General features: G+C 56.7%; 2 protein-coding genes and 1 long non-coding RNA gene across 20 annotated transcripts in view; 1 reads left to right on the top strand and 2 right to left on the bottom strand.

Moving 5' to 3' along the window:
* LRRC2 (leucine rich repeat containing 2) overlaps positions 1–5,922 on the bottom strand; it is a 99,781-nt gene extending 93,859 nt beyond the window's left edge. Inside the window, exon 1 of the mRNA XM_081525951.1 lies at positions 5,421–5,922. The gene's annotated coding sequence lies outside the window, so the exon portion shown is untranslated. The remainder of the gene's footprint in view (positions 1–5,420) is intronic.
* LOC145520154 (uncharacterized) lies at positions 95–5,924 on the top strand. The gene is made up of 4 exons (XR_014064273.1): positions 95–221; positions 1,928–2,128; positions 3,912–4,560; positions 5,081–5,924. It is a non-coding gene; the product is annotated as an uncharacterized LOC145520154 (long non-coding RNA).
* On the bottom strand, positions 5,446–27,407 carry ALS2CL (ALS2 C-terminal like). Of its 18 annotated transcripts, none has more exons than XR_014064262.1 (27): positions 26,801–26,865; positions 23,128–23,252; positions 22,188–22,386; positions 21,792–21,857; positions 21,191–21,356; positions 20,565–20,696; positions 19,746–19,865; positions 18,819–18,877; positions 18,609–18,675; positions 17,968–18,164; positions 16,879–16,944; positions 16,365–16,463; positions 16,115–16,276; positions 15,065–15,176; positions 13,672–13,749; positions 12,664–12,794; positions 11,332–11,505; positions 11,088–11,184; positions 10,802–10,959; positions 10,177–10,245; positions 9,084–9,257; positions 7,855–8,353; positions 7,680–7,782; positions 6,985–7,046; positions 6,729–6,878; positions 6,340–6,436; positions 5,446–5,922 (listed from the first exon to the last, which is right to left on the bottom strand). XR_014064262.1 is itself a non-coding variant. In XM_081525941.1 (27 exons), the coding sequence occupies exons 2-27, from the start codon at positions 23,228–23,230 to the stop codon at positions 5,842–5,844; spliced, it is 2,925 nt and encodes a 974-aa protein (XP_081382067.1). In that variant the 5' UTR covers positions 23,231–23,252; positions 27,310–27,407; the 3' UTR covers positions 5,446–5,841. The 18 variants fall into 18 exon arrangements, 9 of the variants coding, with proteins under 9 accessions (XP_081382067.1, XP_081382075.1, XP_081382069.1 ...); XR_014064266.1 differs by having other exon boundaries at positions 7,855–7,897; XM_081525941.1 differs by lacking the exon at positions 26,801–26,865 and adding an exon at positions 27,310–27,407 and having other exon boundaries at positions 7,680–7,742; positions 7,855–7,897.
* Positions 27,408–27,927: the final 520 nt, after the last annotated feature.

Genomic DNA, 27,927 nt, shown 5'->3' with positions numbered 1-27,927 from the left:
CAACTTTGGGGAGGCCCTATATGATGACAGTGCAATTTGTAAGCTGAAGATGTCATAAGCAAGGAGGGAACAGAATCTTAGTTTCCTGGGAGCCTGGGAATCCTGTGGGATCTGGGCCACCCAGGGGTCAGTTATAGGACACACAAGATTAGAGAGACACAGAAGCGCATCAGACGGAAGAAATTCCTGCAATTCAGAGCCAGTCAGCGTAAGAGATAGAGGTGGGAGAGGTGGAGTCTGCCCTGAGCTCACACTGCCCACCATCTGGAGGGACAGGACCATTCAGGATGTGAGGGAGTTGGAGGGAGTCTCTGCATTAGCCCAGGGTGGGGAGGAGGAAACCTCAACAGTTACAGTAACAAAGAGAATTTAATATAGAAGCAGCATATGTGTTTTCTATTGCCAAGAGAGCAAATGATCATAGATTTGGTGGCTTTGAAACAACACAAATGTGCTCTGTTTCATTTCTGTAGGTAAGAAATCTGACACGGCTCTCCCTGGGCTGTGTTCCTTCCTGGAAGCTCCAGGACAGAATCCATTTGCCTTTTCCAGCTTCTAAAGGCTCTTATACTCTCGTGCTCCAACCCTGCATCTCCCGGGCCATTCCTCTGTGGTCGTTATCTCCTTTTGATACTCTCCCATCTCTCTCTTCAAATTTTAAGGACTCTTGTGATTAGATTGGACCCACCCAGAAAATCCGGGATCAGCTTCCCTTCGCAAGGTCCTCAACCTAATCACATTGACAAAAGCGATGTGACATATTCACAGCTTCAGGGATTTAGGTGATAGACACCTTCCGAGGACAATTTCTCTGTCTACCACACACTGAAAAGGGAAAAAAAAACCCTCAAACTGCTATCCATCACACAATGGAGAAACTGTTTCTGAGGCAGAAGCTGTCAGTATATGTGGGATTTGTAACCCCAGTCAGAAGGCTGTCTTAACAGGGATAAAAGCCACACTCCATGAGGCCATAGCCCTGCCTCTTTCTGATGAGATCTCTGACGGCTCCTCTCTAGACAATGCTGGGGCTCCAGCCTGTCCTTTTCAGGGTACAAAGATGTGGCTTCCACCAACGCTGACCCTACCATGCCCTTGAAACTAACCAGTGTTATTCCCTGTGGAGGACAGTTCACACAGCCAGGAAATAGAGGTTTTAGGATAAGAACCACTTCTTACTGCGAGGGGTGATGCTGTTGGGGAAAGGCCATGGTTAGGGCAGTGATATGGGGGCAAGTGCCCAACAGGAGCCCTCCAGGCTCTCTGGCCCAGTTACATGGTGGTGGTAAAGGAGTTTAGAAGACAAGGGTGGATGAGGAAGGAGCTCACTGCACATCAAAGAGCTGTGGACGCAGAAGTGCTTAGAGAAAACAACCCACGGGCTGTACAGGCTGCCTCCCGCTCAGGCTAGTTTGTCCTAAGAGCCTTTCTGATGACAAGTGTGGGGGACTGAGAATTACGCAGCCTGGAGCCTGGGGCAGTAGGAAGCTGACACTCAGCAAAGAGGACACCTGGGGTTTTGATCGGCAGTTGCCTGAGAGTTGTGGCTCAGCCGATCCCATTTGAGGGCCAGTTTCTGGCTTGTAACTGGGCACTGGTGGAGGGAGAGAGACTAGCTCCCCTTGTGTTGTTCTTCCCTGGCATGTCTGTCATGGAATAAAGTGGGCCCTGCCCAGCAAGCCCCTATTATTAAATGAAAACAGTACATACAAGAAAGGAGTAAATCAGCCGTCAACGGACTCTCCCACCTGCGTGGAAGTGTGGCCCTGCGATGTGGGGTCTTCAGTATAACACTGTCCTAGAGGATGCCCAGGAAAGAGCTAAAGCGTGTAGGGGGAAAACAAAAAAAACTCTGCCCAGGAACAGAGATGCAGACTGGTGCTTGTCCTGGAAGACACCTCCTGAACACACCTTGTTATACTTTCAGCAACTTGCAGCCAGTAGCCAACGGCCGTCAGTGTGGCACCTGACAACTGAACAACCTGGACAGAGTCCCAGCCCCTTAGGGACAAACTCTGGGGCGGCAGACTGCTCAGGATTCACGCGCTCTGTTCACAACCCACGGAAAAGGACCCTTTGGCAATTAACTAACATCAGTGGAACCAATGACCAGTTCTGCATCACACAGGTAAAGACCGCAGCCACCTGCATACACCATCGTCCAGACTCTGGAGACCCCTTACCCTTGTCCCAGGGGTACCACTGTGTGTCAACTACAGTGATCTCCTTTCTGGGTACCACACAACAATTCCCAGTTGCAGAGTGGATGCAGGACATGCCATTCGAGAACTCCGAAATGTGCTGCTGCATATCTGAACTCCCTGAACACGTCCAGTCAGACAGCGATGCCCCCCTCATGGTCACAAGTGCCAACATCTGGCATTCATGTGGCATTTCATGCCCAGTATCACCCACAGACAATAGAAACCATGAAAAGATGAAGTGGACTCTTTTTTAAAAACTGGGGAAATAATAAGTGGACCCTAATTGTGGCAATTTTCCAGAAATGTACCACCATTTAAGTACACTATTTAATTAGGACGGAGGATGAGAAAAGGCCTACCCTGCCTGCAAGAGATCCCAGCCACACAATGAGACTTCTCCCACCTCCATTTTCCCCTCCTGTGCCCACCTGCAGGAACCCAGGCCACAGGATCTGCACGAGGCCGAGCTGGGGGCCAGGCAGTTTGGGACATAATGAGCATGAGCACAAGGTGACAGCTTCTAGGGTGGTCCTGCCAGCATGGCCAGCATGATCTGAGATGCCATGTAGTAATCTCCTAGGGATGAGTCCATCCAGAGTAAGAAACAGCAAGGATTTTTAAAAGGGTTAAAACTCCCGTGCCGCAGGGACAGGTCATACAGATACTGACCATGGGGCCGTGAAAGGACAGCTGTTCTGCTGGTGGGAGGAGACCTCGGACCCTCTTGAGGTCACAGATGTTGCGGGGGGGAGGGGGGCGCGGCATTTAGTGACTTGGGTATCATCTGCAGGACCCCTGGCTCAGCCTGTCTTCTCAGAATGCTTTGACAACCTCATCCCAGACCATTGCCATGCCTTCCGATCTGAGTCCTGGACACCCACTCTTAGGACACTCTGAATTGAGGACTGACTGGGGAGGCAGGATGGCTTCCACCAAATGACAAAACAATATTTTCTAGATGCTGAAATGAACTCCCTTAGCTTCAGCTTATTACGGCTGGTGCCCTGTGGTTACTCTCTACTGTCAAAACAAAAACAAACTCCTCTTGTGTACTTCCTGCAGAACTGAACTGGTTGCTGGCTCTGTCACCGCCAGCCCCCACCTGGTCCTGCTGGTGGGACCACCCCCCCCTCCTGGTTTCTTGCCAGCCCCCCTTGGACCTGAGCCGGGGAGGCCTCTGCCAGGGACACTTGGTCAGAACTCGGGTCCAGCTCCCCCTTCTCTCTACGTAGCAAGCAGAGGGAGCAGTGTCCCTGGTGAACTGAGGGGAAGCAGGCACCCACCTGTCACACACTAGTAACATGACGGAGCGGGAGAAGGGATCCTAGAGAGGGCTGGGGAGCAGGGAGACTCCTGCCTTGGGACATGGGGCTTCATGGGAGCAGGGCCTATGAGGATGGCGCAGACTGGGACCCAGTGGTACCAGAGAAGGACACTTCTATGGGACAGAACAAGGGGCAGGAGCTGGAGAGGAGGAAGGGCAGCAGACAGGTTTGACTATCGAAGGGAAGTAGTCAGGGTGGGGCAGGGGGCAGGGGGAAGCAGGGGTTGAGAGCTTGCATGAGAGACTGCCTGTAGGGCCAGAGCAAAGGTGGGACTCCAGAGTCAGGGCTGCAGTGAAAAGTGAGGGGTTGGGTTGTGTGACTCGGACACATCTGCTCACTGAGAGGCCATTTACTAACTCTCAGGTGTCTCTGTCTTTCTCAGCCCCAAGTCCAGGCCCTTGAAGGCCAGTGTGGCCCTTAGGAACCTGTCAGAACTCCATCAGTGGGAAGTATCTCTCCTGGCCTCTCTCCTCTCCAGCCCTGGTGATCACGCATCTTGATTGAGACAGACTGTGAAGAATTCTACCACTTCCTCGCGATTGTTGCTGAAAGCAGAATCCTCACTCTGGAGAGGAGATGGGGACCAGAAAGACGGGGGGGCAGAGGCTGCTTTTGACATCAACCGGATCACTCGAGGTGCTAGAGTCCCTGGTTTCCAATCAGACTCGCAGAGTGGATACTAGTGCTCTTACCGCAGCCAAGGGGCTCCTGCAGCAGCTGGGAGACACCATCACTGCGGGTGGACACACCTGCCCAGAGGTGGCCATTTCCATCAACCTCCCCAAGGGACTTACATGGCAGGTGGTCACCTGGCTCCAGGTGTCTCGTCTGTAAATGAAGCACTAACCTTAGCTGTCAATCTGCTGTCTAATCTGAAGGCCCCTGCTGGCTCTGCGGTTGTGCTGAAAGGGTCTGACAGCAGAGCTGCCCTGGGAATCTCCCGAAGCGCTGTCGGGAGGCCCCAGTTCAGTAGGTGTGGGCGAGGCCCAGCTAGAGGATGGGTGAAAAGGCCCTGGTGAATCTGAACCATGGTGAGTGGGCACCGATGCCAACAAAGCTGGGGAGTGTGTGGGGAGTGAGGCTGCAGCATTGCACCTCTCAGGGCTGCCCTCAGGCAAGGCTGCTGTCACTCGTTAAAGGACGAGAACCAGCTGACAACTGCTGGAGAGCTACCACAGTCCTGGGTGAGGGGCATGCCTGTGGCATCCTGGGGATCCCTATTCTTCACCAGTTCAGTCCTCTTCCAGGGACCTCTGTGAGGACATCATGGGCATGTCTGGCAAAACCAGAGCCCAAAACCTTTCTCCATTCCAGCTGTTCACTTGGCGGAACCTTGTCTCTTTTTCTGGAGGCAGCTGCAGCTCTCCGCTCAATGCTCCCTAGTGTCTCTGAGGGTCCTTGGATTGGCCCCCTGAATCCTTGGGCACAGTCCCCCCCGGAACCCTTGGGCCCCTGCTGTCCTTCCTGCATGCAGGTCCACAGAGGCCAATTCCCTTGGCACCTGCTGACAGTGAGGCTAGCAAGGTGAGTTTCTTTCTCCTCTCCCTCCAGCCTGCTCCAGCATGGCCATTATATGTGGACTGCAGTTCAGAGATCCCCAAGCCCACTCCCTCAATAGCATACACAATGAGGGGAGGGCCTTGCCAGAGACCACCCAGTAGGGTAGAGCTGGAACAGTTCCTACCTTGAGGGCCTGAGAGGCCGCTCCACCCTGGGGCTACGCTGGGAAGGAAGCAGGACCACGGAAGATGACTCATGGGAAAAAAAAAACCCCAATAAAGGAAGCAGTCACTAGCAGTTTGGAGCCTCTGACCAGGACAAGAGAAATGGAATGACACCCCCCCGACACAGGAACTTCACTTACAGCCCAACAGAGTAAAGTCAGACTTACGGAAGGATGCCAGAAGTCAGCAAGATGGATGGAAGGCTCTTTACAGATCCCCTAGTCCACCATTTTACAGATGGCAACACTGAGGCCCAGAGTGGGTCAGTCACATGAAGGCAAGGCTCAGGCAAGGCTCAGGCAAGGAGAAGTCAGGGTCTCTTTGCCCTCAGCGTCAAGGAGGTCATCCAAGGCTGGCCTGGAGAGTGGTGGGGGGCAGACCACCAGCTCTGGGGCCACACCCGTCACCCTCGCCCCAGTCAGGACTCTAGCAGCATCTCCCTGGGGAAACTGGACGCTCATCTCCTCAAAAAGTCACCTCCAGGGCCCATCCTGCCTTTTGCCCCCTGGGCCAGGCTGGGCCAGGCCCGGGCCATGGGCATTCCACAGCGGCCCTCTCAACTCTGCGGTGTGTCCAGGAGAAGCCGGGCTACCATGGCTTCCTGGAGCTCCAGCGGCTAGGCAGGCGATGCAGCCTCATGTCCTCCTTCTGGATGTGCTGGTAGCAGGACTGGCAGGAGAGAGGCAAGGCTGAAGCCAGCTGGCCTGCCCGCGCCCAGCCGTGTGTGCAGGCTTTAAGGCCTGACACGGGTGTACCCACCTCCCAGGTCTGGACCACTGTGTCTTCAACTCAGCCCTCAGCCACAGTCTGCAAGGAGAGGGGTCCTTCCCTCTCCTCCTGTGCTCAGGAACACAGCCTGGAACACACTCAGCCCTGGGGAGCCGAGGGCCGGGATGTGCCATGTCTACTTTCCCCCACCCAGCTCCTTTTAACAAGGGCTGGAGCAGGGGCTCTGTGAAGACCCCTCCCACGGAGACACACACTAGCTATGAATGTGAGTGCATCCCCATGATGGTGTCTGGGATGAAAGAGGTCTCCCCAGAGGCCCGGGCATTCCTGCCTGGGCCAACCGCTTCCATCCCTCACCTCCAGGGCCGTGAGCAGGAAGTCGTACAGGCCTCCTGTGTGGAGAGGGTCCATCATGTCACGGATCAGGTGGATCTCGGCTCCCAGGTGCTGGATTCTGGAGCACCACCGCCACCACCACGAGAGGGAGAAGGGGACCCATCAGGACAGGCGCCCAGCAGCTGGGAAGGAGCCCTGGTCTGGGTGGCTAGACACCTGGGCTGTGGTCCCTGCTGTGTGTGGTACCCATGGGACTCTAGGTGGGCCTTTCTGGGCCTCAGCTTCCCCATCTGTCCCAAGAAAGGCTGTGCCCATAGACCCCAGTGTTTAAAGGCTTTGCAGTATGTCTTGGTTGGGGGCGGGCAGGGTGGGAAGGGAAACTCCTGGGCCCACCCCCAGCTGGGGCTCACTGGGCACGAGACACCACATAGATGAGCAGCGGCAGCAGGTCGTCCATGGGCAGCTTGTGCTCCCGGCCCAGCACCCGTGACACGGTGGCCTCAATTTCCCCATACGTCCTCTCCAGCACCTCCAGCTTCTCCCGGGGGTCCACCGTGGTGCTGCAGCAGGGTAACTGGCTCCAGATCAAGGCCCTCGGGTTCAGTCCCAACCGGGGATCCCCACACTCCTGCCCCCCACGCCCCTCTCCCCAGGCTGTGGACTCACATCATCTTCTGCAGACACTCCGTGGCCGACAGGAAGCACTTATCTCTGACCAGGGAGTATCTCTGTGTGGTCGGGGGAGGGGGTTAGATGAAGCCTCCCCTTCCCAGGGTTGGGGCTGGTTCCCAAGCCCCTCACCACCCACCCCTTCCTCATCACTGGCTTCAGCACAGCCCTGCCCAGAGGTCTGAGCGACCCAGGGCAAGTCACAGCTCCACTGTAAGCCTCAGTTTACTCGACTGTAAAGTGAGGTAAACGGTCTCCAGGAGGTGGGAGATCAAGGTGGATAGAGAAGAATCATTAACAGCCAATGGTCACTGGGTGCTGCCCAGTTCTAAGTGCCTATGTCAACAGCTATTGAATCCCAGGGCTTGTTGAAACACTAATTCCAAGTTCCCTCCCTGAGTTTCCGACTCAGTAGGTTTGGCGTGGGTCCAAGAATTGGCCTTTCTAACTAGTTCCCAGCAATGCTAATGCTGCCAATCCAGCAAGCACATTGAAAACCAGTGCCTCCTCTGTTTCAGCCTACTCCCCTCTTCCCACAACAACCGCATGAGGGAGTACTAGTACTGCAGCAGTGGGTACTTCCACAGATGGAGAAACTGAGGGACAGAGATCAAGTATTTCGCCCATGGCCATACAGCCAGTAAAAGGGGTGGAGCCTGTGCTTGAGCTGGTCACTGTGGCTGCACACTCACCCACATGGAAAACCAGAACAGTGCAGAAAGCCTGCTGTCTTCTCCCTCATCCGCTTCTGAGGCCTGAGACCGTGACCATGAGGGCAGAGAGCTGCTCGGAAGCCTGAGTAAACCCGGGGCCCAGATGAGGCTCAGCCCCCTCTCTCCTGGGCAGGTAACCGGCCCACCCTCTCACCTGATTGGTCGTCAGTGTGAGGTCCTTGAAGGGCCACAGGTGCCTGAAATAAGACGGGAGATGGGAGGCTTTGCCCTCTGAGTCAGAGGGCAAATTCCCTGCACCCCCATGTGCCCCAGGAGGGCTGAGCATGGGAAAGGAGCTGGAGATGCACAATGGCATCTGGGAGCAATTGTGTGGAACCCAGGCTATAGGAGGCCAGGAGGGATTCCTTGAGAGGGCAGCCCTCTATGCAGCCCCAAAACACAGTGAGCAGAGAGAGGGGTGGTGCAGGCCAGGGTCCCTCCTGCGCAAAGTCCTGGGGGTCCATCCAGAGAGCTCAGTTGCGGAGACTGCTCCACGGGCTCGGTGAGCTGGCACAGGCTGGCGAGAAGTAGGGATGCCATACAAGGGAAGTAGAGCCAATGAAGCAGGGAGGGCAGCGTGGAGGAAGTGGCACTGAGGCGGCAGACGAAAAACCCTTGGGAAGCTGTTGACAATCAGGTCTCTGGGCTGGTGACTGGTCAGACACAGGAAACATTCACCACAACAGAAAGGGAAACAAGGGTTTTGGGGGAAGGGGGGATAGGAAGCACCATTACCTTGAGAAAAGGGGGGCCAGGTGTGGGAGGCAGGAGTGCATTCACACCCTCAACACTCAGAGATCGAAGGGGCATGGAGGATAAAGGATGTTCTGATTACTGAGGGTAGAAGGGAGGCCCTGACCTGCTTCCAAAATAGTCCTCGGTTTCCCCCTTGAGGATCATCCCTCTCCCACTCTCAGTCCAAGAGCTAGGAGCAGGTGATATTACCCCAGCCCCAGCAGTAGATACTGAGGTCAGCCTGGCCAATCTGGGCCACAGCCGGCATTCAGGAGCACATTCAAGAACCTAGCCATGCCAGGGAGGAACTTTAGAGACTCTGCTAGAGCTGTTGGGAAGGAGACACCAGCTCCTTGTGGGGACTGCGCTGAGAGAGTATAAACCTCAAGTGGCTGGTGCTGTGTGTCACCATATGGGGAAACCAGAGACACACCAACAGAGAAAGAGAGCCGTCACTTCCTTTTTTTATGCAGCTGAACACCTAGATCCAGGCATACCTGAATCTAGCCGTACTGGCCACACCCTAGAACTTCATGGGTACATAAGCCAATTAACCTCTTCCCTTTTTCTCTGAAGACTACTGGAGTTGAGTTTGTATCCTCTGCTACACAAGAACTCTGGCCAACGTGGCATGGTGGGAAGGCTTACTTCTGCACGTCCAGGAACTCAAGCAGCTTGGTGTCGGGGAAGAGGCTCAGGTTGGTGATGCCCTGGCTGTAGAGGCTGTCCTCCCTCTCATGAAGAAGCAGGTAGAGAGTGAAGAGCTCCGAGTAGAAGCTGGGCAGCATGAGGGGAAGCACCAAGCTGTGCACCCGCAGGCCCCTGAGTGAGAGCCACCAGGACAGTTCAGGGTCAGCAGGGCGGGTGTGGGGATCTACCTGGGCTGCCCCCAAGAGCCCAAAGAAATCCTCATCCCACCTCAGTGTTCCTGCCTCCAACCTCCCCCATCCCTGAGAAAACCCTCCCCAGCCCCATTCTCAGTCATTTCACAATCAGCTGACATCTGTGACCACCTCACGCTCTCATTCAACTCTGAGAACCAACATGGCAGGCGAGGTAGGGTTTTGATCTGCACTTGACTGAAAGCAAAACCCGGCCCTGATGGACCAGTGACCTGCAGCAAAGCTGTCAGCAGTCATTTCCAGGCTAGTCTAGTTCGGCCTCCTAGCTTTCTGTGCTTGCTAGGACTCAGGGGAAAGTTCTCCCTAAGGTCTAACCCCGTTTCCCATGCCTCCTGCAATGCAGTAACAGAAAGCCCCCTCTGATCAGGATCCCTGGGCCTGGAATCTGAAAGCAAGGTGTGAGGTTTGGTCTCAGGGGGACTGGGCCAAGCGATTTAATGACCCACTTAATTCCTGCTCTGTGTGACCTCAGGCTCAGCTTCTGCTGGGCCTCAGTTTCTCTATCTGTGCACAGGAAGAAGGAGGTGCCTGAGGTAGCTGCTCACCCTCCAGGCACCTAAGAGATGAGGGGTTGGGATAATGTGTTCAGAACAAAGGTGCATTTGATGCATTGTGGCATTGCCCCTTCCCAGGCTGCTCAAGGAACAGAGGTCACAGGTCTTTATGATTCCTGAATGGTCAACGAACAGTGTGTAGTCAATAGCATGAATCCCCAATATTTCCTCAGAAACACCTCTTTTCCCTGAGGGAAGTCCCAGGAGCAAGGTATAAGGATCCCCTGGACCTGAGCCTGGCTGCAGCAGGGGAGAAGACCTCACAGACTTCCTGGGGGCAGTCACCTTGTCTCTGCATCTTTATCTTCCTCTGGGGCCTGGCCCTTGCGCTGTAAGGCAACCTGCAGCAGGCCCCTGTGAGCCAAAGAGAGGGACGGTATGGCTGCCATCTCCAACAGAACGAGTCACCCAAGCCCAGGCAGGTGGGTTCTGCTCACCATGAAGCGTGAGGCCTGCAGAGCCCAGCTGCCCAAACCTCAGCAGTGAGGGGGATGGGAATACAGGATGTCCACCTGAGTGTCCCGGAACCCCACAATAGAATGAACTACAGCATTTAAGGTTTCAGTTTATAATGGTTGATGGGGTCACAGCTCAGCCAGGACAGGACAGAAGCTGGGGTGTGAGCCCAGGTCAGGACCAGCCTGCAGTGGGGGTAGGACCAGCCCAGAGCCTGGCTGGGGCTTGGACTCCGGCTGCAATCAGGCCTTGTTATCACCTCCCCACTATCTAACCCATATGCTCACTAGCTGCACACTAACCAACCCATCCTCTGTTTCTCTCTCAATCCAGATCCAAGGCAGAGGCACCATTTCTACCCAGGGCAGCAGGCAGAGCTGAGGCCTAGAAAGGGCAGAGCCCCTCACCCTGGGACCACAGGGCAGTGGTTGTCCCCAAGTGCCACCGAGCTCACCTGTAGGCGGCCCAGAGCTCCTGGGCGTGCTGCTTCACCTCCTCCTGCGCCAGCCCCTGCAGGTGCTTGTTGGCCCCGATACCTGTGTATGTGGCCTGGAAGGTCAGCATCAGAGTCCGGAGCAGCTTCCCCAGGGGATGTAGAGAGTTGCTCAGAGCCTAGGCAGGTGCAATGGCCACAAAGAGATGCTCACTACCAGGGCAAGACCCCGCTTCTCGGACAGGAGCACCGAGGCCTCTCAGCAAGGCCTGGCCCCTGTGGTCAGCACACTCCCCTGCGGCCTCACCTTCCTGAGGTACTGCTGCAGGGCCTCGGGCTCCCGGTGCTGCAGCAGCTCCTCCAGGAGGTCCTCCATCCTGCCCGCCTGGTCCTCAGGGCGAGTCCTGGGGCACCACACACAACATCTCACCCATGCCCGGGCCCGCCCCCTCCAGAAAGCCTTCTTCCCCCTGCCCACTCAGAGCCCACTGCCCCCAGCCCTGGGTCTGGACACCCCGTGGGTACACACACCCCACACGCCTGGGCCTCACCTCTCACAGCACAGGTACTCCTGCGACTTGCGCAGCTCCTTTGAGCTCTGCACGTGGAAGCCCAGCAGGGCCTCCCGCAGGTCCCCAGGGCAGCCGGCACGAACAAAGTCCCAGAAGGGGCCATAGACACCCTGCCAGCGGCTCTCCACGGGGAAGACACCCTGACCCAGCTGCCTGCGATGGAGATGGTAGGAAACGTGGACAGGGAGGGAGCCGTGTAGGACCCTGTCCAGCCCTTAGAGAGGTGGGGATATCCAGCCTGGCCAGAGTTAGTACCCCGGTAGGGTGGATGGACTGGGGTATGCAGAGGGGTCTGACCTCCAAGACTCCAGGAGGAGAAACAGGAGGCAGAGAAGGGTCAGAGAGAATCTACTCCACAGTAGAGAAAAGAGACAGGGGCACACAGAGCCCTGGAAAGGAAACAGAAAGATCTGGAGAGCTGAAGGCCAAGTCCAGAGAGTGGGATCTTGGCCTAAGAGAGACAAGGGCCCAAAGCCCAGGGTTTCCCGACTCTCCCTCCTCCCACACCTGGTTCCTTCCTGAGCTTGATCCTGTCTCAGTCGCTAGGCCCACAAGTCTGGCTGTGTGCATGTCTGGTGAGCCCTGCCCTCCCCTGTCACACTTACAAATATTCCTACACCTGCACCTGACCCGGGCTCATGCCCCTAGGGTTTGCCATCCACTTCTAGCTCCTGCTATCAGAGAAAAAGAAACATGCTGGGATGATGTGTCAGGTAAATCAACTTCTGAAATGCAGGCTGGCACCATTAGAACCACCAACCACATCTCAACAGACATAGCAAGAGTCACCACTTGAACACTTGTTTTTCCAAGGAAGAACTCTGTCCCCATAAGGAAGAAGTCTATCCACTTCTCAAATACCCCATGATAAGGAGTGTGAATCCACTTCCAAGTTTCCTTTTTCACCCTGGCTGCCAGGGAACTCAGAGTCAGGCTAATGCTCAGTTATAGTGCCTATCTGCCCCTCCCTTTCTTTTAAGCTCAACTCATACTTTAATTGTCTATTTTATTCTCATTTGCTTAACTATCTTGTACCTCCCTAGAAAAAAAGCCGAGTCTAAGCAAAGGCTATACATAGCATTTTTCTTCAGTTCTGTGGCATGTGGAGTTATCACCACATAGCCCTTGATTCCCAGAGTCTCTGATAAGGGTTGTGTGACCTGAGCTTTCTGAACTCTCCAAAGAGCTAAGAGGAGGTACAGAAAAGCGCTTCTAACGAGACCTGAGTCTTTGGGGTAGAAACACAGGCACCCACAAGCACACCCCCAAGAAAGGCTCCAGAATGCACAGGCCAGACGGTCAGGCTCTCACCTCTTGCAGGTACTGCTTGGATCTGGAGGGAGGGCAGCTGTGTCCAGCACACCCTGGGTATGCAGTCCTCCTCCTGACACGCTGCCAAAAGAGCCCTCTAGGGTGAAGCCATTGGGGAAGGTGACCTTGCCCTGGAAGTCGGAAGAGGAATGCAGGGATGTCTGTCCATCCGTCTGTCCAGCTGCCCTTCCACCCAATCACAACAGGCCTCATGCCCATCATCCTGGGTCACAAAGGCTAGAAACTGATGAGTGGCCTTCCCACCATCCATTCAATCTGCCCCACCCCAAGGGGTTCATAATCCTTCACCCCTGCAGAAGCCCTGACCAAGTGCTGTGCCCACCACCAAGGGGCTTGTCTCTGAGGTAGAAGATGGCAAGGGAGTCAGAGCAGGGACTCAGAAATCAGAGTAGGGGGACCACCACTGAGGCTGAGAGCAGGGAATAAGTCCAGAAGTAGGCAGTGGCCTTAGGGAGGGCGTGAGGTATTACTGGCCCCAAGGAGGGGCAATTCCTTGCTGCATGGGACTGTACCATTCACAACATTCTTGATCTCTATCCATTAGATGCCACAGTACCCTCCAGTCATTACAAAGAGAAAACAGCCCCCAAGTGTCCAAAGGCCCCAGGAGGGATACAACTGCCTTCTGCTGGGTCAGCTCAGGCAGAAACTTCCTGAAGGACAATGCCTTCAGGGGACCCCACTCAAGGCACTTATGGTGGTAGTAGAGGGGGTGGATCCTTAACTCTGGAGTCAGCAGGGGACACAAGAGACCACCAGACCCTCTGCACCCAAGGCAAGCCTGCCTATGCCCTCTTGACTCATACCCAATCAAATTGCACCTTCGTGGCAGAAAAAGGTCGCAGCACATGCCCCCTAGATATAGTGGAGATGGGAGAGGGCCCCCTTCCTTCTCCACCCAACCTCAGTTCTGGATCTAAGCAGGGAGATTATAGATTCTTGCCAAGGTCACAGCGCAGAGTGGACTAGGGTCTCAGTGGCTCTCACCTTCCCCACGAGGGTCAGGTCCCTGGTAAAAGTGCCCTCATATAAGGAGTCATCATCAGAGAGAAGGATCCCTGGGCCCTAGAGAAGGAGTGGGGAGGGTAGGAGCAGTGGGTTAGGAAGGGCCAGAGGCTGGGGGTAGGGAGAGGAGAAGGTCCTGAGCCCTGGCACACCTCCTAGGACAGTGCCCAGGTGGGATGCCAGCCCTTGGACTGCACAAGCCCCATGCACCTCAATCCTGGGTTACTCTGACTGACACCCTCAGACCTGGCTTCTCCCCTCCAGCGGCCTCTCTCAGGAAGCCTTCTGGGGGACCCTTCCTTCCCACCTACAGCTTAGGAAGCGCTGGGCTTTTCCTGAACCATCTCTACTTTCCTGTCACTGATGCCAGGAGCAGCGGAGTTCATCAGGTTCCCTTGCGGCTCTGGCTGCCAGGAAGCTTCAGAGCCAAATGGGATACAATTTGTGTTCTTATTTTTGAATCTATTTTATGTGCCTATTCTTATCTTTTCTTCTTTCAATTCCTTCCAGAACAAAGTGTAGCTAAACGAACAAGCCACAATACCAATAACAGCCATCAGGCCGAGCAATACTATGTGCCAAACACCTGGCAAGTTGTGGGTGAGGCAGAAGGTGGGGGTTGATATGCCCATGCTCAGGATACCTGGGCTTGAGACTCATTTCTGTCACTCAACAGAATGTGACACTAGGCAGGTTCTCTGACCTCTCTGAGCCTCACATTTGTCACTTATACACTAGGGTCGACGACATGAACCCCAGGGCTACTGGGAGGACCCCACGAGACCATGCTGGGAGGCTTAGCCCAGAGCTAGGCACCAGAGTTTCCCTGGTGGCTCAGATGGTAAAGAATCTGCCTATAATGCAGGAGACCTGGGTTCAATCCCAGGGTTGGGAAGATCCCCTGGAGGAGGGCATGGCAACCCACTCCAGTATTCTTGCCCAGAGAATTCCAAGGACAGAGGAGCCTGGCAGGCTATAGTCCATGGGGTCACAAAAGAGTCAGACATGACTGAGTGACTAACACTCCCACTTTCTTTTTTTTCAGGCACCCAGTTAGCGGTCTATAAATGTGGGCAGTGGAGGCTGCTGGCATCCTCATTACCATTCACTTCATTATTGCTATTCCAATGAGTCATTACAATAAATAGGTAACCTGAGCTGCTGAAGGGAAAACTGAGGCTGGGAGGGGCAGGGACTTGGCCAAGGCCAGGGTAGGCAGGTGGCAGAACTGGATTCCGGCCTGGGTTTGGGCTCATTGTAGCATATCAGAACCCTGATTCCTGGGCACATCCACCCCTGACCAGCTTCAGTTCAGCTCTGGGGCCCCAGAGCAGGGAGAGGGTGGCTCAGGACACATGTGGGTCACTGTACTCACCACCATCTTGTCTGCCTGGAAGGTGCCCTGGTAGCAGACACCCGCCTGGGTGACCATGACCCCTGGGCCATGGCGCTGGTCAGCCTGCCACATGCCAATATAGCGCTCACCCCTGGAGGAGGAGAGAGGATGGCGGAGTTAGATCAGAATTATTCCCATGCACCTTCTGTGTGCTCTGCTGGCATGGGACCGGGGGTGGGGGGCAAGAGGTAGATAAGGAGCAAGGACATGAATTTACTCAAGTCAGACATGGGGAGGTGAGATCAGGACCCACAAGAGGAACAAAGGGTGGAGGAAAAAGGAAGCCTGCCTGGGGGAGGGCATCCTGGCAGGCTTCTTGGGAGAGGTGGCAGGAAGGACAGATGGAGTGAGAGTGCCACTGTAACACATGCAAAGCCACGGAGGTAGCAGTATACGTCAGATATGTGGGGACGTTCAGTGGTCTAGAGGGCTTCCCTGGCAGCTCAGCTGGTAAAGAATCTGCCTGCTAATGCTCGATCCCGGGGTTGGGAAGATCCCCTGGAGAAGAGAATGGCTACCTACTCCAGTATTCTGGCCTGGAGAATTCTATGGACTGTACAGTCCATGGGGTCGCAAAGAGTCGGACACGACTGAGCAACTTTCACTTCACTTCACTTCAGTGGTCTAGAAGGCTGGGGGGTACACAAGTGTCATGGCACAGATGAGGTCAGAGGAGCAGGCAAGCCTTGGATGCCAGGCCAAGGACACTGGGCTTTGTCTCAGCCCAGAGAACCTGGAAGGGCTGTGACCCTTTGATGGGACCAGATCATGGGGGCACAAACGCCTCTCTGACAGAGCAGTGAAGGGCTGGAGTTGGTGGGGGAGGTGCACCTCCAGTCAAGGTCAGGGTCCCTCAACCTGAGCCTCAGCAACAACTGAGGGCATGGAGAGCAAGTGAGGGGCTTCAGAAAGACTCTGGGGGACAGACAGAATGGACCCACTGACAACAGGGAACCCACGCCTGGAGGCATTTGGTCTGTGAAGTCCTCTCCTCCCCTCAATCCTGCTGGGGGGCTGCAGAGCACTCACCTGTCACTGTCCTCCTCGATACCGTAGCCACTCCGCTGGCCCCTCTCCCAGTGGCCCGTGTACCGGAGGGGCCGAGGGGCCTGTGGGGCGCTCTCGAGGACCCCGAATCCATGGCGCAGGCCCTCCTGGAAGTAGCCCTTGTACACCTCGCTGGTGCTGTACCTGAGGAGGGTCACCAATGGCTGGCCCTGCCTCCCAGAGGACATGGCCAGCCCACAAGGCTGCCCCCCGTCAGATGAGGGTCACTTACTCACAGATGCCATAGCCGCACATGCTGCCTTCCTGCCAGTGGCACTTGTAACAGTCAAACTTATCCTCGGAAGCCTGGGGCACCAGGCGGATGCCAAAGCTGCCAGTGTGGGTGAGCAGGGAGGGAGGTCAGCCCTGGGGCCACAGCCCTGGCCCAGACACCTGTCACACCTCCTCCATGCCCAGGAGTGTCCCTGCTTCCAAGGGGCCTTCGCAGACAATGAGGAGAATCTTACAGGTGATCAGGTCCCTCTTCTTCCTAAGGGCCCCTCAGGACACCTCACCTCCACCCCTCCCCCAAGCACCCTGAGAGGGCCTTCTACCCCTAGACCACTCCCTCCATGACCTGCCCTCTCCTCGGGGCCTAGTTTCCCCTTTCGGACAATTAGTGGGGCTGGACCAGATGGCCTCCAAGTTTCTGCTGGAGGTTTGGGAATTTAGGGTGGGGCCAGGCTGGTGACAGTGGTGGGGGCAGGAACCCCCACCACACAGCCCTGTGTCAGCCCCAGCCTTACCCGTGCTCCAGGCCCTGGCAGAAATCCCCCACGTGATTCCGCCCATCTGGCCACTTCAGGGTTCCCCTGGAACACAGTCGAGGTCCACAGTCATCAGGTCCATGGGCGTCAGGCCCACCAGATCATCCTTTAGCATACACAAGTCCCCCAGCCGGCCTCCACCGTAGACTCTCTCAGAGGCCTCGATCGCCCCTGGACTGGACTCTCTGCTCCCACTGGGCCTCTGCCCTGAGCTCTATGACCCTGCACGGGCTCTCAGCCCTTCCCTATTCCTGGCACAGCGGCCCCCAAAGCCTCATGGAGGGCACTCTACACCTAGCAGGGAAAGTTCTGGAAGCATCCAGGTTGCCTTGTTCCCTTGACCAACAAGAAGCTCAGAGCTATTCAAGTTCAAGCCAAGCTCTAGGAGTCAGTGGGGTTTCTACCATCCTCATCTCCTCTTCTGACATGGCATTGCTTTTTCTGTGTTTCTGTTCATAGGCTTCCTGAACCCCTTTTTGGAAGTAGGCAGCCTATCAGAAATGAGTGGAATGCTTGCCAGCGTAACCTTGGCAAATCCCTTCTGCTTTCTGGGCCTTGGTTTCACCAGCTGTAGTACAAACTAGGGCCACATTTTTCAAAAGCCTATCTGCCTGTGGGGTCGTATAGATTGGCAGTTGAGGCCAGGCTCCCCCTAGAACCTACCCTGTGGCCTGGAGAAAGTCACGGTTTCTGCATCTATAAAGGGCGTGCTAACACTCCCTCAGGCCATTCTTGTAAGGGCCACCAGAAAATGTTATGCAGACACCAGTTATTCTTTCACCCGCCTTGAGAACAGAACAGTAACTGCGGGCCCTGCAGTCCGGTCTCCCGATGCCTGTCCAGAGCTCTCCACCCTCACTGACATCAAGACTGCTTGGCACAGACCTACTATGGGCCAGTGCTGTCCAAGAGGACTTAGGAGAGACTCTGGAGGGGAAACATAACTGACCAGAGAGGGTAACAGCCTCTGGTTCATGCCCTGAGGCAATAAGGTCCATCCGGGTCCTATGTGCCCCCCAGACACCCAGGAGGACCCCTGCCTTTTGGCCCAGAGCCTCAATCACTCACTTGCCATGGGGCCTACCCCAGTACCACTCGCCCTCATAGGTGGCCTGGCAGAAGCGGCCCTCTGCACGGAAGGTGTATGCTTCACAGCGGCAGGTGGGGGGTTCAGAAGGCTCCTGGCCTGCTCCCAGCATCGGGAAGTCCTTCTTTCCACGCAAGGCCTGGCACACAGCCTGGGTAACCTTCCATTGCCAGACTACCTGGGGGAGGACAGGGGAAAAACAGGACAGGTCACTGCTGCTGGAGGCAGCCCCTCTAGGAAGCCTCCTGGGGTGGCTCCAGGTACCACTCCCCCACTCCCCACTCTGTCACCTGGGGGAACCTCCAACAGTTCCACACTGCTCCCTAGGGCCTCACCTAGACCTGAGATACTTACTTGCAGTTTTGGGCCTGCCCAGAGAGGCCAAACAAAACCATCAAGCAGGCCCCAGCCCTGGCTTTACAGAGAAAAACACCTGCTCTCTATGGCAGTCTGATAACCTGAGCCCAGGCGGACACCTGACTCACTCTGGCCATGACTCCAGAGGCTTGACATTCCCAAGGAGCCTCCAGGGCAGTACACTTGTGCCCTCTCCTTACCCTCCTGTCGCCTTCCCTTACTCCCCTGACCCCAGGCCCCGAATTCATAGTCCACCCACACTCACCAGGCCCTGCGGGTCCTTGGAACAAAAGGAAAACTCTTCCTCCGGTGTGAGGAGGTGAAATGTGCACCTAGACAGATGGAGGTGATGAGTAGGCCCCAGTTCTATTCAGAAGGGAGCTGGGGGCGGGTCCAAGTCAGAGGCCTGGAGTGGGCAGGTATCATGGGGTAGAGGGAGGGAAGGCCTGAGGTGTCACTGGAGAGGGGCGCTCACCTGTCCTGCCCAGGTTCTACCCACATCAGCTTCAGATCAAAGGTGTGGATGTTGCGGCCCTGAAAGAAGATGGGGCATAGGTGGGCAAGATGCTCACTTATTCTCCGGTTTGGCCTTGCTCCCAAGCACCAGCTCAGCACGGCCCTGAGTGTCCCCAGGTTGCTCAGTTCAGCTTGCCTAGCACTGAGTCCCCCACCACCCCTGCCTGTTCCCATCTCCAGGGCAGCCCCTCCACCTCCCTTCCCACCCAAGACCCAGGATCAGTCTCCCGCAACCCCCATGTCCTGTCCATCAGGGCCACCAGAGTGGTCTTTCACAAATGCAGCTTGGACCTTGTGAGCCCCTGCTGGAAACCTCCCTCAAGTGCCTACTGCTAAGCCTGACACCGGAGACCACACAGACAGCCCCAGGTCATGTTCCCCCTCCTTTCTCCACTTGCCACAAACTCTCCTCAGCCTGAACCTTCTCTTGTGCTGCTCCTTCTACCTGGAATGTCATCCCTGCTCTGAGAGCCAGACCAAACCTCCCTTCCTCTGGAAGATCTTGTGTAGTGACCTCTCCCGCCTGGCAATAGCCACAGGAGGAAGTGGCTCCAGGCCCAGGCCTGAAGCGGAGAAGGAGTGTGCCAGACATGGGCAAGGACAAGAGAGGGTCCCACACAGACAACAGGACGTGCCCAGGTCCAGAGGTGAGAAAGGGCTTGGCGCCTTTTAGTGAGTGTCTTGTCAGTGTACCTGGAGCACAGAGGGGGTACTCGGGGGTGGAGGAAAACTCAAACTGCATCAAAACCCCCAAATCAGGCTTCTGGAGACTTGGATGGGCAAGTAGCACCCCTTCCACGCCTCAGCCCCCTCATCTCCCCCAGCCACTTGTCTCTTTCCTCCTTTTTTCAACCACTCCCAAGACCTCTGGCCTGCCCCAGCCCACCTGCAGCAGGACGAGGGCATCATCAAAGAGCAGCACGCGCTCTGACCGCAGTGGGGTGACTGTCACAGGGACGTCCTGGCTGTCTTGCAAGAGTCGGCGAGCGGGGGTGCAGAGCACATCCTGGTGAGATGAGGAGGGAACTGCAAAGCTCAGGGACCCCCATCCTTGACACTGCACCAGCCACTCCACTGCTCGCCTCTGCCCCAGGCACCTCCGCCCACACTCTGAGCATCTCCTGGAGGCCCCCAGGTCAGTGATGGGCACTGGGGCTCTGAGCTGGTGGGGCTTCATTCCTGGATTACTCCCAGCAAGACGTCACAACTTCTCTTGAAGCCCCACTTTGTCCTCCTCCACCCCATCTCAGGCCATGGCCACGGCCAAGCCCCCATCAACTCTCACCCAAGATTCTACGATCCCTGCCTCTCTCTGGCAATTCTTATCCCCTTCATTTGTCCTCCTAATTCTCTGCTCTGGGCCCCAAGCCTGTCATGCCTTGTCAGAGCACAGGGGATTTTCCCCTTGCAGGGGCAGTATAGGCAGTGGCTCGAGGGTGCAATCATTCAGTGACATCCCAGAAGAGAGTGTCGGTTCTGTGACCGCTCTTTCAGAGCCAGCAGCTCACATCCCAGCCCAGGAGGTGCTCAACAAATGCGTGAGGATGGCTGGACAGAGAAATGTCACAGACACTTGCTTTAGCCACTGCCCCGTTCGGGTGCAAAAACTGAAGCATGGAGAATGCAGCAGGCAGCTCAAGCCACCCAGGGGGCCCCTGCTGGATGGGAAGGTCTTCTCAGAGCACCCTTCAGGCATGGAACTCACCCTCAGCCGGCTACTCAGAGTGGGCCAGAGGGCCCGCGTGGCTGTGGCCTGGTCTAGCTCCTGCCTCATGAAGGACTGCAAGTCCCCAAAGAGGCCAGCAGCGTGTATCACCAGCTCCCGGGTTGGGTGATGCTGTGGGGGGACAGAGCCACTGAGGCGGGGGCTTATCAGAACCTTCCCCCACTCTGGGATGACTGCCCCAGCCCTGCCCTGGCCTAGCTGGTCAGGAGTTTGTTCTTTCCTCCCTGCTGGCTCCTCCTCCGAGGAGAGGTCAGCAGGAGGATGCCTCCAAGGGATTCAGGACCATCTGATGATGCCCCACCTGGGCCTGGGCCACGTGTCCTCACACCCAGCACATGAGTCTATGTCTGCTCTCTGGGTCTCCACTGGCTCCGCCAGGGCAGGTCCATGTAACTCAGATACCCCAGGGCAAGGACATGTCCCTTCAAATCCCCAGAACAAGATGATGTTCCCATGGCAGGCCAGGTCCTTTTCAAACAAGGGGGTCCTGAGTAAGGCCTGAGCCAGAGGCCCATTTCTCCCACCCCTCAGCTTCCTCACGGAGGCAGGTCTGGTAAGCATTGATACCGCCCTGGCCCCCTGCCCCTGGCACCCTTGCTACCTACCTCCCCAACGGTGTCCCCAAGGCTCAGCAGGAGGAGCAAGTACTGCTGCACGTGATGGGCGAGTGGCTGGCGAAGGGCCTGGAGCAGGGCCGTGCCCACCGAGCCCTCGGAGCTCATGCCCGACAGGACTTGCCGCAACACCTTCCGCTGGCCCTGCCAGTACTCACTGAGTAGAGGAAGGGCCAAGCGCCCCGTCACTCTCCCCTCCTCTGTTTCCGCATCCACCACCATTGCCTCAGATCCCAGGACCAATCCCAGACCCCAAAGCTCTCTCCCATCAGAACAGTGGCTGAGGTTTGGGAGCAGCATCTCAGAGACTGAAGGGATCACTGATTACAACAGCCCTCCCTGAGGAGGAATTAGGAATGCTCCCCTGCCCCAGGGTCACTCCCGCTAGTTGGTGTCTGGCTTCTGCTCACAGCCTCCTGAGGCTTCCCCTGCCCCTCTTCAGGGGTGTGGATCAGCGGGGGGTTGCCAGAGCCAGGAGTGCTCAGGATGAGTCCCGGGCTGTGACACTCACTGCTCTGGGGTCGTGGCTTCTGCAACCCCTCCCTCCCAGACACGTCCCACTCAGAGGCCCACCGCAGCACCCTGTGCTCACCTCCTCCTCTTTGCTGCCTTCTGAAAGGCTTGCACTGCCACGCAGCATGTGTAGGACTCGATGTACCTGTAGGTAGCACCGGGGAACACCCTGCAGGCCCCACCCTCAGCTCCAGACCCAAGGGCCTGCCCTTCTGGGGTTCCTAGATCCTACCTGCTGAGTGGCTACAGCCCTGAGGGCCTGGCTCTGGGCACTGCTGATCTTGAGTCCTCAGTGACCCAACTGGACAATTCTAACTCAGTCTTTCTTCCCTGGGAGGTCACCAGGCTCAGATCTGGGGTGTCTGAGCCTGCCACCAGGCTAACACCCAACCCCAGGGCTGAGCGCAAACCTTTGCCGAACCCCTGAGCCAGGTGAGTCCCAGCGCCAGCCCCCAGCCCGCCGGGGCTATCTTACTCCAGGTGGACCTGCAGGACACGGTCCGCGCTATTCAGCAGCAGCAGGGACTCCAGGTCGACGGCTTCGGGTCGGCGCAGCCTCTCCCGCAGTGAGTGTAGGCTTTCCTCCGTCACGTCCCACAGCTGCTGGGAGCTCCTGTGCAGCTGCTGCAGGAGCTGCAGGCACTCTCGGCCCCAGGGGTCTGAGGCCTCTGGAGCTGGGGCAGGAACACAAGCACCGTCTGAGGGGGAACAGGGCCGCTCCACCTTCCAGGGAGCACGCACACACCCTGGCTGGTCACCTGAGGGGCAGCAGCCTCGCAAGCCCTGGAGGTCCTTGGGACAGGACTGGAAGCCCACATGCCCCCTGGAGTTCAGCAAGGGACAGGCAGGCTGCAGTACTGGGCGGTACCCTTGTGGATTAAACAGGAGCACAGGTCCACCTTCTCACTACATAGGGGCAGCACTGATGACCTATGGCCACCAAGTACACGCATTCCCCAAGTTTCAGAACTTCCTCAGGTCCAGAATGTGCAGTGGTCCCCTGACATTTACAGATGCGCCGATAGAGCTCCTAAGATGAAGGCACCCGCCTAAGGTCACTTCACAGACCGGGTATCCTGCCTTCCAGTCACGCCCTGGGTGAGAGCAAGATGAGAATTTGGGCAGAGAATCCAGACCTGTGCCCTGGGAGAAATGGAATATCATCTCCATGCACAGCAGACCTAGGTTAGAATGGGGTTTAGAGTCTAGCTCCCCGGGGTCCCTTTGAGAAGGAAGCAGCCAACAATTGGGTGCAAGAACCCTCGACCCATCGAAAGCCACCCACTTCAAATGCCAATACTCCCATCTGCGGTTGGGAAAGCCGTAGCTCAGAAGATCCAACCAGGGAGGACTCCTGTCCCTAGGAGGACAGCTCCTGTGGCCCCCACCTTTTTCACTGGAGAGCCTCAACTCACCGGCCTCGAGAAGGGGCTGGAGGACAAGGCTGTTGATGCGGGCAAGGGTGGCTGAGAAAACCTCCTCCAGCCGCAGCAGGGCCGCCTCCTCTGGGCTGCACATGGCCAGGGTGCCGGACTCAGGCCTGTGGACAGAGCACAGATTAGAGCAGCTGTGGGAGCATGGTCAGTGCTCCTCTCAGGCCTTATGCCCCAAAGCAAGGCCCATGACCACCCTGCCTCAGAACTGAGCAGGGAGCCCAGGTCAGCCCAAAGGGAAGTTCTAAACAGACCAGTGACTCCTGTTTATGCTCCACTTGGACTCAGTTGAGGGGAGCCTGAAGGAGTAGTAGAGAGGGCTCAGAATTGCCAAAGGAAACATCTATTTTTACCCAAAAGGCAGATGCTCCTTAAGCCCTCTGGCTTGTTCATTCCCCTGCTCGAACACCCACCATGGCTCCCAAGGGCTCAGAGTAACATCTAGTAGTGCTCCGACCTAGCCCCCTCTCCACAGAGTCTCTGGAAACAAGGATACTGTCAGAAGGGCATGACCTTTTTCTCAAGGTCATGACTCAGGACTCCCTGTCAAACAATAGGGCCTTGTAAGCAAGAAGAGGTCTGGGGGAAGTAGGGGACTGCCTGCTAGAGTATGAAGGATGAACAAGAAATAAAAGAGGCAGAGAGGACAAGGCATGAAGGTGAGGGAACCATGAGAGCAAAGGCTCGACAGCATGAAGACCCAGGCTCGGCAGGGGCCCACCAAGAGCTGCCTAAGTGGCTGACAGAGGAGCCATGGAGGGGCTCAGAGTGGGGGAGTGGTGATATTCAAAGTCAGACTTGGGGACACAGACTTGGTGACAGCTGCAGATGAGAAGATGCCAAGCAGTGAGAGGGTGAGGTCAGCATGGGCAGGAGCCAGCCCCTCCATGCTCCCCACCTGGCTGATCCTGCAGGACGGGTCCTACTTCACATGTGGGGGCTTTGGGGATGAGCAGGTCTTTATACCTCCTGCTCTGGAGAGAGGGACCCACCAAGAAGGCAGGATCACCTGAGAAAGGAGCCTCCTGACTGGAGAGAGAGGAAGCAAAGGGCCTAGGTTCAAACCCACTGCCATAGCCAGGCTGCAGCCTCCAATCAGACACAAGCCCTCTCCTACCTTCTCCTACTGGCAAACAAGGTCATCTGCCCAGATTTCATGACTATACATCTTAGGATTGAAAATTAAATACTCGTTTAACCCCAGACCCTCAGACTCGGACTGTCTCTGACTCTGACACTCTGAGTTGGTTGACCCAGGTGGAACTAGAGACATAATTTGAGGCAATGCGGGCAGACCCAAAAGACCAAATGGGAAGCAGTCTCATCATGCCCTCCACCCCACCCAGCCCCAAAGACACTGAAGGGTATTCCAGGCCCCTGGCAGAGCCTATGATTCCCAGAGAATTGGCTCTGGGACAACAAAGTGAGGCAAGTGTCTCAGAACTCTGGCCACCGGCCCAGGCATTCCTGCCCCACCTTTCCTGCTGTTGTTGTTTCAGGAGGGTGAGGTCTTGGGAGGGAGAGGCAGGAAGGAGAAATGACTGGACACCCAGCTGCAGCCTTCTCTTCCTGCTGGCCCTGCAGCAGCCCCGGCCTACTTTGGAGGACTAGGGGAAGGTTGCTCCAAGTCAACTCAGACAGACCAAGCAAGCCCAGCCTAGGAGTCAGAGGTGCAGCAAGTGTGGCCTGGGTCCATCTGACTCTCACCAACATCTCCAGACACTGGTGGAATGGAAAGAACCTTTGGAAGGTGAACTTTCCAACCTTAGCTGGTAATCTGTTGGGGTCAGAGCTGACAGGTGAGGACACTGGCTAAAAGTGAAGGGGGGAAAGTGTGGTTAAGATAGGAGGTACAGACTAGAGACCAGATCAGGGTGAGCTGGGGACCTGCAGCAAATAACTCATTGTTGGGAGGCCTTGAACATCAGATCCCTGATACTATGTGAGGCCCACCCCAACCAAAGCCACATTAGAGGTGCTCCCCTTGCCACATGGGGCTGGCAGTTGCTACCCCACCCTGGACGCGTGGCTCACACCTCAGCAGCTCCCACAGGCTCCCTTCTGACCTCTGCCCAGTCTTGGCCATTTCCCAGCTTATTCAGAGCCTTTCTCATCTCTGGGCCTCAATCACCTTCTCTATGAAATGGAGAAGACTAAATTACAGCTTTTTACTCTGACTAAATCACAGCTTTTTCAGTCTTCCCTAGAAAGGATAAAGGAGCTTCCCTGGTGGCTCAGACAGTAAAGAATCCACCTGCAATGCAAGAGACCCAGGTTCGGTCCCCTGGTCGGGAAGATCCCCTGGAGAAGGGAATGGCAACCCACTCTAGTATTCTTCCCTGGAGAATGCCATGGACAGAGGAATCTGGCAGGCTACAATCCATGGGGTTGCAAAGAGTCAGACATGACCGAGTGACCAACACTTTCAGAAAGGATAAACTGATGGGGGGAGCTCCTCTGGGTAAGGGGACCTGTTCTTCAGCCTCCCTTACCTCTCAGTGCAGCCTGGGGCCCCTGGAGCTGAGTCTTACAGACCCAGACTGGCAACACTATTCCGGGACCCTTCCAGGTCTGTGGCCCCAGAAGGACCTCTAACCTTTGAGTCACACTGCCCAAAGGAAAGGCCAGAGGTTAAGCATTGCTGGTGAGGTGGTGGGTGGGGAGAAAACTGCATTTGAGGCTAAACATCTGGTCTGGTAGTCCCGAGAGCCTCTGCTCCCAGGATAAGAAGCTCCCAGGCTTCACCCCAGAGGCAATGAAGTGTGAGGGCCGAAGCCAGGCCAAGCATGAGTGTGCCTGAGTGTGTACAAGGAAGGAGAAAGAGGTGCTGAACCTAACACCTCAGGGACCCAGCAGGAGTCTCCTCCCTCAAACACCAGTCCCATCACCAAGCCACGGCTCACTGGTTAAGGGCATGGCCTTCTTACCCTCTCACTCCATCCAGTTCTAAGGTTCCTTAGGAGTCTGCATGTGAGGTACATATGGGGAAACTGAGGCCCAGAAAGGAATGGGAGGGCCCAAAGACACTAACTATAGAGCACATACATGGCTCAGATCCAGGCCTCCAGCTCCCAGTCCCATGAAGCTCACTTGAGCTAGGCAGTTCAGAAAGGCTGGGTGACTCACCTCAGGGCACACAGCAAATACCTAGGCTCCCCAGGCAGCTTTCACATTCACCATGGGGCAGGGTGAGGACAGACTGGCTAGTCTTGGCATGCCCAGGTGAGTCAGCTACCGGTCCTTGCGGCTATCTAACCAGCAGCCAGACCTGCTAGCTCACTCTGGCTCGCGCGCGCTCTCTCTCTCTCTCGCATTCTTGGCCTCTGTCCATGCTGGGTCCCTTTCTCCCCTGCCTTCTCCAAGGCCTGGCCCCTCAGGCCCCTTGGCCACACCCTGTCACCGTACTCTATGATTTCCTGGTCTGGCCAGCCAAGGAAGTGCTGCCTGCTGTGGAGGCTTTTGCCTGGGCTGCCTTGGAACCCCCTTGATTATCCAGCAAGCTCTGCGGTAGACAGAGGAGGGAGGAGTAGCTGTCCAAGGGAGGGGGCGCTGAGCTGTCACAGCTGACAGGTCCCAGTCTCCACCTGGGCCTCTCCCCTACACCCTTCCTCTGGGCCTCAGTGGCTCCAGGCACCTTGTCCTAGACCCCACTTACCCTCCCGATCTCCCTGGTGGCATTTTTTCACAGCCTTGCTTCCTCTCCCTGGCCAGGCACACGCAGTCACTGGAATTTCCCAAACATGGGATCTTATTCCAGTCACCAGGCGTTTGCCCATGCCATTCTCACTGTGGCAACACTAGACTGCGTCACCTCCTGGCGCCAAGTCCCCCAAGCTGGGTGCTGCCCACGAGGTCACCCCACAGCCCAGGCCAAGCCCCTGGGCACTGCCCTCTTGTCAAGCAAGGACCAGGGAGGCTGTCCCGTGGTGACAGGGTGACCAAGGGGCAGGGAGGACGAAGCTGAACCCCGCTGGGAGGGAGGGGCCTTCGGACAAACTCTGACGGGCCCCGAGCGAGCGTGAGTGCTGCTGAGGACTGAGTAGTCGTGCAGGGGCGGCGAGCGGCGGCCCGAGGGGGCGCGGAGACGGAAGTCTCACCTGGAGCGAGGAAAGGGGACAGCAGAAGGGCTCTGCCCCAGACGCGCGACCTCCACCCCGCCCTTACCTGTGAGGCGCGGGGACCCACGCGGGGAAGTGAGCTGCGGTTGCTTGCTCGCGGACGCCCGCCCCTCGCCGGCCCCGCCCCTCGCCGGCCCCGCCCCCACTCCTTCCCGGCCCCGCCCCCGAAGGCAACTCCGCTTCCCCTGCCTCCGCCCCGCCTCGGGATGTTGCTCGTGGTCCAGAATAGGGATCCGCCTGGGAGGAGGCGGAAAGTGGCGTCAGTCTGCCCCGCGCACGAGGCCTTTCCTGAGGTCTCAGTTTGGCGTCCTCTAGGGTCTGGGACGCAGTCGGGGTGGGAGAAGGAGAGGAGGTGGGAACTTGATTGCCCGCCCCAGCCAACACACACGCACACACAACACACACTCACACTCAGGAGAGCCCAGCTACGCCTTAGGAAGCATCCTGGAGGAGTCTTTCCCTGTTCACTCATCTGCGTCCCGCCCCCCGGCCCGCCATTCTGACGCCCTACGGGCCTAGGTGCACCAGATGGGTTCCTGAAACCTGTGGCCGAGAGTAGGGTAAACCGAGGCTGCTCTTGGTGGGCAGGGTGTCTTTGGCCAGCCGCCACTCTTGTCTGAATGACCTTGGGGAAGTCTTCTGCCCCTACTCCCGACTCTCAACA

The sequence above is a fragment of the Giraffa tippelskirchi genome, chromosome 9 (assembly GCF_054371585.1).
Source record: "Giraffa tippelskirchi isolate mGirTip1 chromosome 9, T2T-mGirTip1v1.2.pri, whole genome shotgun sequence".
In the NCBI taxonomy this organism is placed as follows: Eukaryota; Metazoa; Chordata; class Mammalia; order Artiodactyla; family Giraffidae; genus Giraffa; species Giraffa tippelskirchi.
Note: the sequence above shows the minus strand (reverse complement) of the source record. Positions and strands in the feature narration are given on the sequence as shown.

Excerpts from the sequence above, each read along its gene's own strand:
- ALS2CL (XM_081525941.1), bottom strand. The coding sequence starts at position 23,230 with ATGTGCAGCCCAGAGGAGGCGGCCCTGCTGCGGCTGGAGGAGGTTTTC. Across the intron at positions 9,258-10,176 it reads GATAAAGATGCAGAGACAAG|GGGCCTGCGGGTGCACAGCT; the intron begins GTGACTGCCCCC and ends GCTCTCACTCAG. Across the intron at positions 7,743-7,854 it reads TCACACTGACGACCAATCAG|GCCTCAGAAGCGGATGAGGG; the intron begins GTGAGAGGGTGG and ends TCACGGTCTCAG.